Source organism: Ruditapes philippinarum, unplaced genomic scaffold (assembly GCF_026571515.1).
Source record: "Ruditapes philippinarum isolate M1 unplaced genomic scaffold, ASM2657151v2 ctg5152_1_1_1_1, whole genome shotgun sequence".
Classification (NCBI taxonomy): Eukaryota; Metazoa; Mollusca; class Bivalvia; order Venerida; family Veneridae; genus Ruditapes; species Ruditapes philippinarum.
Genome location: NW_026851996.1, coordinates 49,288 through 60,963, shown reverse-complemented (window position 1 = coordinate 60,963; position 11,676 = coordinate 49,288). Strand labels below are relative to the sequence as shown.

The 11,676-nt window shown below is 31.1% G+C and overlaps 1 protein-coding gene across 1 annotated transcript in view; it reads left to right on the top strand.

Annotated features, from left to right (window-relative positions):
• Positions 1-1,345: 1,345 nt before the first annotated feature.
• The window catches only part of LOC132745039 (proteasome activator complex subunit 4B-like), a gene marked incomplete at its 5' end in the record, with an annotated part of 41,710 nt that continues 31,379 nt past the window's right edge, over positions 1,346-11,676 (top strand). Inside the window, 15 exon segments of the mRNA XM_060733876.1 lie at positions 1,346-1,561; positions 2,022-2,176; positions 2,531-2,623; positions 3,388-3,449; positions 3,785-3,850; positions 4,167-4,222; positions 4,650-4,748; positions 5,282-5,344; positions 5,848-5,943; positions 6,326-6,451; positions 6,807-6,998; positions 7,860-7,996; positions 8,934-8,987; positions 9,755-9,884; positions 10,875-11,122. Of these exon segments, the coding sequence (XP_060589859.1) occupies positions 1,346-1,561; positions 2,022-2,176; positions 2,531-2,623; positions 3,388-3,449; positions 3,785-3,850; positions 4,167-4,222; positions 4,650-4,748; positions 5,282-5,344; positions 5,848-5,943; positions 6,326-6,451; positions 6,807-6,998; positions 7,860-7,996; positions 8,934-8,987; positions 9,755-9,884; positions 10,875-11,122 (1,793 nt within the window).

Genomic DNA, 11,676 nt, shown 5'->3' with positions numbered 1-11,676 from the left:
AGAAATTGTTTCAACTATCATTGTAATTTTTAACCAGGTTTTCAATTTTGAAAATCCTGGTTATTAGATTGGGGTATGGCGGGCGGATATTGGGCGGGCGTCAAACGAAATTGTGTCCGCTCTGTAACTCTTCAACCCTTTGAAGAATTTTGATGAAACTTCAGACAAATGTTTACCACATCAAGATGACGTGCAGAACGCATGTTCCGCATGGCTGGCTCCAAGGTCAAGGTCACAGTGACATTAACATTGAAAATCCTGTCCGCTCTGTAACTCTTCAACCCTTTGAAGAATTTTGATGAAACTTCAGACAAATGTTTACCACATCAAGATGACGTGCAGAACGCATGTTCCGCATGGCTGGCTCCAAGGTCAAGGTCACAGTGACATTGGGCGGATGGGCGGGCGGGTGTCAAACGAAATTGTGTCCGCTCTGTAACTCTTCAACCCTTTGAAGAATTTTGATGAAACTTCAGACAAATGTTTACCACATCAAGATGACGTGCAGAACGCATGTTCCGCATGGCTGGCTCCAAGGTCAAGGTCACAGTGACATTAACATTGAAAATCCTGTCCGCTCTGTAACTCTTCAACCCTTTGAAGAATTTTGATGAAACTTCAGACAAATGTTTACCACATCAAGATGACGTGCAGAACGCATGTTCCGCATGGCTGGCTCCAAGTTCAAGGTCACAGTGACATTAACATTGAAAATCCTGTCCCCTCTGTAACTCTTCAACCCTTTGAAGAATTTTGATGAAACTTCAGACAAATGTTTACCACATCAAGATGACGTGCAGAACGCATGTTCCGCATGGCTGGCTCCAAGGTCAAGGTCACAGTGACATTAACATTGAAAATCCTGTTTACATGATTTTAACTTGATTTGGCAGTCAAAGGTCATATCATCTTTGGAGGTAATTTAAAAAAGATATGATATATTATTTCATGTCTACTTTGTAACTTGTTTTTCATTATACAGAATTATCAATATAATTATAGTGAACAAATTCTTCTGTGCTGAACTCGTCCTACATTTCTCAACGGATTTTGTTCAAACTTTCACAGAAGCTTTGTCATCAAGCACCCTGGCACATATTGTTGGGGTTTTGTGATTGGATAGTTTTTGACCTAATTATGGCCCTTTGTTTTTTTCCTTATACATAATATTATAGTGAACACTTCTTCAGTGGCAATTCCTCCTACATTATTCATGTTTTACATTGCACATAGTTACATTGTTTGTTGCTTGTATTTGTATTTCAAATACAACATATTTATCTACAATGGTGATAATTGAAAACCTGGTTTCATGGCATTGCCATGTTTCTTGTTCTTATTTCAGTTGTTAAGATGTAACGGGTCCTATTTATTACCATATAAGACTAAGATAGTTGATGTGTTCACATATATACTGAGACTACAGTGTGTACAGGGATATGAGATAGCCGGCAAGTCACTGATGTATTTACTACGTGGTCTTACTTTAGTCTTTCCAGTAAATTATGCTAGTGTTAGTGGATCTCTTGACAGACCTGTCACAGAATATCTTGCCATAAGGGTAAGTAAATGCCTTTGTATTTTTGTATAGTTTAAAAATATGTGTTTCTGATATTGTACATATAGGGTTAATGGTTAAGGTACATCACATTATCTCTATGTTATTTGAATCCTTATTGTATGTTGTTATCTACATGAAAAAGCATAGCAATTAGCTTTGTCATGTTTGGTGAATCTACCCAGTTGCCAGCTAGTGTCCAGAGTAATGTATGGAGGGCACCTGTATGTATTTCTCTTTATCAAGCTTATAACCTTAAAAGTGTTATTTGGTTGAAGCTTAAACAAAACAGGCATCAAAAACTCCAAACAACCTTATTCAAGCTTCTGTAAAAAAATAGAGATAGGAATGTTACAGTTCTCATACTAAACAAAAGTTTTCTCCTGTTTTTTACTCCACATAAGTGTATTGTACTGGTATTTGTCATGCAGTGTTTAATTATGTTTTATCCATTTTATCATAGGAATGGGCAAAGCCAGGAGATATAGACAACCTTGGTCTAGAATGGCATGAACCTTGTCAGGAAGAAACAGATTTTGTACAAGAATTGTTAGAGAAATTCTTAGTACCTGAACTTAACACTCTTAAACAAATATCAGCTGAGAATGCCATACCGAGGTGTGTAGTGTTTGAAGTATTGGTGCTTTATTTTAATGATTTGTTGAACTTGTTTTTAGTTGTTAATAAATAATTTGAAAAAAAGGAGATGTGGCTGAGAAGTTCAGACCGTTAAATATAGATTAACAAATGAAATAAAGTGATTTTTCTTCCAAAGGTGAGGAATACATTGTACATTGAAACATATGGGCATAAATGTTTTGCTACTGGATTTTAGCCATGGAATCTGTGCAGACAGTGAAAGTTTTACAACAAATGAAAGTCAAACTTAAAAAAATTCATGTTTCTTTTTATCCCTTGAAAATAAAATGTTTTTATTCTGTATTTGAAAAGAATTATTTCATTGTTTTTCAGGGAGGATTTATTAAGACGTCTCAACATTATAATGGAATGTTTGAATGGTGCAGGTGGTGTGTTACCTATGTGGCAAGGAAATCACATCTCTATGTAAGGCTAGAAATTTCTCCAATTCTTTCATCACAGGATGTTATTAAAACCTTTCAGTATGTAAAGTGTATTGTAAAAGTGCATAAAAAAGAAAGAAAGAAAACAGCTGCCAAACTTTATACATTACAAGTTTGCAGATACTTGTTTGTTTTACCAAGTTACACTTCTTGTTTAAAATATTATGTAAAAGGCATTTCTTGGATTAGGAATATTTCCTCACTTCCAACCCACCCACAATGCATCTGGAAAGAAGCCATGTGACTGTAATAGTGTTGTTGGCATGAGTGTAATTTCAAGCTAAAAGCACAAGAAAAATTGAACACCTTCACACTGAAATATATAAGTAGTTGCTTGTAGATCAAGGTATCCAAAGAATTTTAAAAAAATGAGGTTCACATTAAGAAGCTCATTTACAAGAACTTAATTTTCAGGTCATTTAAACAGCAGGCATAAATGATACAATGTTAACTTAAAAATTAAAGATAACTTTCTTTAGAACATGATGGATAATATACCGAATTGAATACATCGGTCAGATGACCTACAAGTGCATCTTATAAAAAGTTTCAAGAAAAACTACAAAATTATTTTCCACATGGTTATTCTGATATTTCCCTTTGATGGTTAGTAAACAGTTAAGACCAATATCTCTGGACTGAGAACTTTGTGAGTTTTAAAAAAAAAAAAAAAAAAAAAATTATACGAATGGCAAGAATTGTTTATGTTTTATTATTTTTTTTAAGTGTTGATGTTTTATATTATAGGATTGAAAGTCAGGTTCCTCTTAAAAGATTTGGTTGTGCAAAATCTTGTGGAAGTAACAGAGGTATTTAGACATTTTTCATTTAACCTTCCTCTTACTGAAATGTGATGTGTATTACTTTTATTAACTTGTAAAACTGTTTCTTGTATTCAGAAGATATAAGATGTTTGTTGAAAAAAAATCATTAGAACAAATTCAGCATTTTTATTAAGGTAGTGCCAATCTTTGATGAAGTTTGATGAAACACTTACAATCTTTGATATTGAAAAATAAATATGGCATAGCATATTTGATGTTATAGCAAAATGTTTTTTAATTTTAAGTTTCTATCTGTTGGATTTAAGGCAGTACAAGATAAAGAATGTATTTATATATATTGTCTATTGGTTTTATTACAGAGGTAACTGTATCAGGTGGACAGAATGTAAGGGTGGTTGTTATCGAGGCTATCAGAAAATTGCTCAGTGAGTTTAACCTCTTACATGTGACTTTTTGTAAAACTTCAGTGTATATTGAAAACCATTTAACACTTTTAAACTTATTTGTAGACGATTTCAAGGAAATTTAGTTTCAGGTTTCTTGAATGTTATGATATGAGATTGTTTTACACACCAAAAACAATTAAAAGAAACAAATTGCCTATAACAATATTCAAGTTTAGCTTGTTCTTATTATAGGCAAGTTTTTTTCAGGAATATCATGTTTTATTTTGTAAAAGATTTGAATGTGTAATGGTCACATTTTGTGTTGAGTCATTAATCAACTAGTTTATTGTTTCAGGATATATGCTGTCATGTGCAGAGGATGATACAAAAAGTTTTCACAGACTTTTAAGGGTATGTAGATAAAATGATTTTTAATTTGCTTCCTACAATATTTCTAAATGGGTATTTGTGCTTTAGTCCGTTCATCTGTCACACTTGTTGTTTCTCACGTTTTTCATTTGTAGACTTATTATTTTAGATCTTTATTTTTGATAGTGCCCTATATAGACTTTTCCATTAGGGTAAGGGTCAAATTCATTAGAGTTTAGGTAGCTGAGACATGAAAATGAATTTCTTATGATATTTCTATTGGCCACTCTCTCAACACCACAGATAATGATTATTTGAGAGTAGAGAAAAACAATCTGTCTTGAAAGTTGTTGTTAAATTAAATAGAAAATATACCTCAAAAATAAAATTAAATACTCAAGAGGTAATTATGAAGAACAAGATTTAGCGGATTTTTTTAATAAAGACTTATAAAACTTATATTTTACAGATATATGAATCAGTACTGTTTTTCCATGGTATACCGGAAGGGGAGTTTGATGCTAGATGGAAAAGTTTCCATGCCGTCAAGAAAGCTTTAGAAGATAAGGTTTGTACTGTGTATTTGAGATAATATATTATTTGGAACAATGAACATAAAAGTCTCAATTTAAAGACTTCATTTGTACCCTATAAAGTTTTATTATAACTTTCAATTGTTGCTTTTTCACTTTTGATGAAGACAAGAGCTGATATTAATTCAAGTTGTATTTTAAGCAGAGGAGATTGTAAGAATCACTTAATGAATACTATGTACTTGTAAATATTTGTCACTATTTAAGTTTATACTTATTTAAAAAGTTTTCTTGCCTCAAACATTGTTATGTCAAATAAATGTATAATTGTGAGAAATGGATTTATTTTACTATCAGTTTGGAGCTATACATTAATAGATTTCATGACCAAATATTTAACTTTATCAATTACATGTACTAAAATATAGCCATGTGATATTGAACATACATGCAGGTTGGCCTAGCCAAGTATATTGTATTGGTGCCATATGAAAGTCAATACTGCTGCTAAGAGTTAAATTGTGTACCTGAAACTGTATACATGTATCTTTGTTTTAATTAATTACAGCTAAGAGGTGGTAAGAATCATCTGCGAGCCATTCTAGTAGACAGGGTTCTCTTACAACATCAGGTAAGCTAGATAGTATAGTACAAGAAGGTTAGTTTTGATTACATGTAGTATTTGATTAAAATTGCAAAACATGTAAACAAATACACATTTTGAATGTTAGCAAAACATGTTTACCCAAAAGTTAATATAAAATTTGAATGAAGCTTTTTTTGTGACTGTTCATAATTTTTCAATGTTTATTTGTTGTACATCATAAGCAGAAATTCCCTAGCAATTCGCACAAGTCATGTGTGTTTTACTAGGAATATGTTGGAATTCTTGTTTATTTTATTATAACTAATGTATATACATTTATAATTTCCTCATGGTAAGGCAATCAATAGCTGTGACAACCTCTTGTTCATTTGTGTCTAAAAACCAAAACACCTGTATTGATTGAAAATGCCTGTCAGAATAAGATGTTTATTACAAAATAATGTAAGAGTTTAATAATTATCCAAATGGACATAAAGTTGGGTGTAAAAGAACCACCAATCGCTCAACCAGAAAATGTATATTTATAGATGAGATGTCTACAGAAGACAGACAGGTCTTTTACAGCCAGACATCAGGAATTGCTTCAAGATCTATACACATTGTCTATAAGTAGATACAGTGAGGTATGTATCTTGTGATAGTTTACTTATATTTTGATTTCAATAAAAATGTGAAACTTGTTGGTAATTTTTAAGACATCGTCAGTAGACAGTCAAAACAGTTCTGTGTGTAATTGGGCTTAATTTACACATTGCAAACTTCACACACAATACAGTTAAAATATGAAAAAATGAGGCCAAAATATGAAGAAGAGGTCAAAATATGAAGAAGAAGAAGAAAAAAACCCTTACTGCATAAGTCACAAAATAGATATATGGTGATAAATACTGAAAAATGAGTCATTAATGCTCATAAAATCTTTTTATCTTGAAAAAAAAATTTGGTTCACCTGGAGGCATGCAGCTTTAATGACAGATTATTTTCAATATTTTGTTGATATTTCAGGTTAGAAAAAAAGCCCAGTCTGTGTTGTTTCAACATTTCCATAACTATCCATATTCCTACAGAACTCTTGTAGATCCTTTAGTTAGCAAAGTGCTCAGCCCTGATACCCCGGAACATGAATTTCAGGTAATGTATAACAAACTGTCTAAACAACATTTTACATACCTGATCAGCTTGTATTTAATTATCATTATCATAATAATCAATTGAAATTTGTTATTATCACCATGTCAAAATTTGTAATTATCAATTGCAAAAATGTATTGTCCTTGGTAGAAATGTAATTATCAGTATATATTTTTTCAGAATTGAAATTGCGAAACACAAAAATCTATTAATCAATGGGCTGCATTTGTAGTTAATGTAATTTTTATTTGTATTTCTGTACAAAGCAACAGTTGTCTTAAAACAAGAAATTTCAGTTGTGATGCCTTTGTCTAAATTGTTTACATGACATTGACTTTATTTATGCTTGTTTCAGGGAGCCTTGTATGTGGTACTTGGTAACAATAAGCGTAACATAGCAACCAAGCGTAGCTGGGAGATAATCAGTAAAGTATGGCCAGCTATAACCCAGGCTCAGCATTCCGAGAAACCTTCCATACTCAACCTGATTGATCAAATTGTTAGCAAAACTGTCAAAAATGCAGAAACCACAGAAATAAAAATCTTGGTGAGGCAACATTTTCTATCGTATAACACATAAATTTTAAAAATGTAAATTTAAAGGCACATTATGCCTCAGAAATCCATATTTTTGTAAGCCAAACATGTTTAGAGCAAATTAGATGTTTAACAACTGAAGAAAGTTGCGCTGAATGTGCAGTATTGTGTTGTGAAGGTAGCTAAATGTAACCAAAGTAGTATTTTGACTTTCATACAAAATAGTAATTCACTATAAGTCACAATAATTATATTCATCGCCAACGGAGCTAAAAAAGTAAAAGACAGTTCATGTACATGACAAATGAGTATTGTTTAGGAACTATAAAAAGATACCTTAAGTAAAGAAATTGAGAAATAAAAATTATAGCTTTTTTAAGGCATAATGGGCCTTTAAAAGACCTATATTGTCCACCATGTCTTGATGAAAATAGATGAAGTAGAATATAGCCATTCAATCATTGTAACTGGTGTATTAAACACAAGTTCTATAGATAGATTGATAAGAAATAGTATTTTATACTGATGTGGTAATTAAGATATTTATAAAATGTATGTTTTCCACAGGAAGCTACATTGTTACTAAGTAAAGAAATAATTCTCATTAATCAATGTTGGTTGATTTTCATGCTTTTTAAGGTCAGCTCATATCATCATATGTTCATTGTCCTAATTTAAGGCTTAAATAGAGTTAAGCTTTGATACCTATTTATATTCAATACTTTCCTAATTGTGTAGAACCCTATTTATATAGAAAAGCCATAAAAAAGCTATTTGTTTGTTATATACATGAATATATAATGTTGATATAAGTTTATGTTTTTGATATATAACTCACACTTATTTAAAGGTTTGATTGCTATTATTATAGGTAAATGAGAGAAGTTTAGCAGCAGCTGGTAAATTGTTCGAGTCTCAGCACCCACTACCATCTCAGGGTACTTGTTCTAGTATAGAATTACAGGCTGCCATACAACACGAGTCTAGCACCAATGATAAATGTCAAAAGTATGTATAACAATTTAACATATTTTTACTTCTACAGTAGAACTTTGGTAAGTGGAAGTTGAAGGGATTTGTGTAAAAACTTTGACACATCAGGACCTCAACTCATGATTCAGTCTCATTTTAATGTCAAAATTTTAAACATTCAACATTTACAAGCGAGGCATAACAAAAGGAAAGGGCAATAACTTAACCAGTTATTAGTAAATATATCCTGTGTGATTAAACACCCCGACATCCCGGTTTATGGTACTTCCCAAAAAAAAAACTAATTTTTTACTGTTTTTTTTTCAAAAAACAGCTACAAACAAATTTTAAAATTTTATCAATAAGAGCAAATTTTATCATACAGATTTAACCCCCTTTTTCATCAAAGATAACCCATACAAAGGCCTGTTAACACTTGTTTAATAAGTTGATCGGAATTAATCTTTGCAACCAGAAAATGTGTGAAAAATGTCTCGTGATTAAAGATGTCAAAATAATTGAAGGACCTCAACTTATTTATGGTAAATTGTACTTGATTTATTCTAAACGGACCACGAGAAAACTTTGACACATCGTAAAATTGGACATATAAAATTTCGACTCAAAGTTTGACTCATAAAAGTTCTACTGTATTTTTATTTCATTTTTTTCTTTTTCTTTATATCTCTTTTTGTACTTAACATTTCTTTTCTTAAAAAAACTCTTTATCAACGTCTTTCAACATTGATCTTCTATTTGGTTTAATCATAATTCAAATGCTATATTCTACTGGAAACTGTTTGAAATGATTTATGTTTAAAAAGATACATGCATGTTTTTTATTTATGTTTTTATATGCTAAGTTTGTTAAAACCTTTGATGTCACATATTGGGACAAAGTCTAGAGAAAATTTCCATGTACTGAAGATTTTGCAATGAGATGCCAAGTTTATATTTGTTTAAATATTTACAGAATGTATGTTGACTTAGTAACCAAACTCACTGGCTTAGTCACTGGAGGAAACTTGTAAGTGGTCTTCATTTGTATATTATGTGTAGAAATATCTCTGAAAAAGGAATGTATTTATCCAGATGTGGTATACTTACACAGTTTGATCTTAATAGATTTTATTGCTTCTTTTCTTACATACATTTGAAATAATCATTTAACTGCTATTAAATAGATTACCTTCTATTAAGTTTAAATTGTTAATTAGTTCTTACATATTATATCAAACCAAGGTAAATTTAAGCACAAGGTAAATTTAAACAAAGGCAATCCTTAAAAAAGGTATTAGTTTTGCAGTAACACAGTTTAATTTGTTTTGTATCAAAACTGAAGGTATTGATAATGTTAGGGAATATTTAATATCTAAAGTTCATAGCACCAATTGGCAAATATTTAAATATGACCTGATTTTACCATTACCTTTCTGAATAAATGTATCGGACTTCTTCTTTTAATAATGTTTTGACCTTTATTACTTTGAGTACTGTGTAGTTTAGCATCTGGTAAAACAGCAGATAGTTTTGCAGTGTGGCCAGGTTCTATAGGTGGAATATAAATAGAGGATTTTGAATGAGTGTAGATTAATACTTAATTGATTTAAAATCATATTATGTTAGCCTATAATGTAAATGATGTCACATCAGTGTTATTACACTACTGCAATATTGTTTTTATTAAATGGCTTAACTACACTCCGGTGGTTCATGTGTAAAAAGACTATCATTTCCAGTACAGGGTTTAACCGATCAAATGCTTGCTTATAATTTGTATTTTGTTACATACAGGAGATGGAAGTTTTGTCAGATAGGCATGGAGTTTATGACATTACTAATCAGACATGATGCACCATTACCCACATGTGCTGTAGAATTGTTTGTCCAGAAATGTGTGGATGATTCCATATATCTGAGAAAGGTAAGTCTCTGACTGTATTATTTGACACCTTAGATTTTGAGAAATTTTCACATGTTTTCTAGGCAATGATGATTAGTGCCAATCGACTTATATGATGGGTGTTAAAGTGTATAAAGCTATATCTCTGAAGCAAAAATTATTGTTTGGATTTTAAAAACAAAATACTTCCAAAATGTTTTTATGAAATAAAAATGGCAATAAAGTGGCGCATGAACAAAGTCATTGCTAAATGGATAAAATCCTACTTAAATGGCAAAATGATATTTTGTTTCGGAACATTTTATTCTGCTTACGTACATTTTACATGTGTATTAAATAACAGAGTCAATCTATGTTACAACTGTTACGGGAATCAGCCATATAATAATGGAACCAATATAATTTTACTGTTGATAAATTTTATAAAAATATTTCATAAGATATAGATTTATAACCTTAAAGTACAGAATTTTGTGTTCTTACAGCCTTTGTGTGTGTCCCTATGTATGAAAATATGTTTTGATTGCAATCATTCTAATTGCCATTGTAGTATCAGGAAATATACATTATGAATTAGTTTGGTTGGGGATCTTCAGAGACCTGATGTAGAGTTATAATCAAACAGAATATATTTACTATAAGCTGTTTAAGTTATTGCCCCTTCCTTTTGTTATGCCTTTTGTAAGTTACTTTTAAATGTTAGTTGCTCAAAATTTCGTTATTAAACTGATACTGGTACATGATTTGAAGTCCTGATGTCTTAATTCTTTTTCCCTGCAAGTCCTTTCAACCTTGACTTAACAAAGTTCTACTGTACTTTATACCTCAAAGTATGATGAAGTTTACTGTTAAATTACAGTTTATTTGAAGAGTATTCAATGTTGTTAGCTATTTACAATACTCTGAAATTTATTTTTAATACTTTATATATTTACTACTTAGATAAAAATGTAGAAATCGGATTAAAACATTGTTGTACCCATTTATACCTTAACTTTTAATTATTTTCAGATAAGCACCTCTGCCCTATTAGGCATTCAAAAGCAACATAAAAGACCCCACAAGAAGATAAAGTTTGACCCTACAAAACAAGGAGTTGATACAGGAGTTACAGCCCCTGGCCACACTCTGTCTCCTGGAGATAGACCTGATAACAGGTGGCATAAATATAACTCACAGAATTTACCTGACACCCAGGACAAGTGGGAAAAACTTGTGGTTATAGAGAAGACACACTGGGGATATTATACCTGGCCTAAGTGAGTTTTGCTTTTGTTCTTTATTGTTATTTGTCAAAATAAATTTTAAAATTATAAAAGTTTTTCTATAAACAAAGTAGTGTTAGAGTAGTCATCTACTGACTAATTGTTTATGAATACAGTTCCCATATACAGCTTTTTGCATTTTCTTGTGCAGATATGTATCTATGATGCCTGAACTAACATGTATTTAAACCAAACAATTAAGGTTTAAGATATGGTGTTCTTGTAATGGATTTATGTCATTTAGAGTACACTATAGCCTCATTATAATGCTCATGGTGGGGTCCAATGTCTCAACACCGTGTTCTACCGAGGCTCTCATTAGAACGCTCATTGCGAAATTACCGCATTACCCCACCCACCGCATATACATATATAACGCTGACGATTTTTACTTACTGTTCAATGAATATCGACATTATCTTTTTCTTAAACAATTCAATGATGTAAACATATATTATATTCACAAATAATACTAATTATATTTAAAAGAAACAAAAAACTTTCGAAAGAAAAACATCAATCATGAATGTAGTGTAAACAGTTAGCCA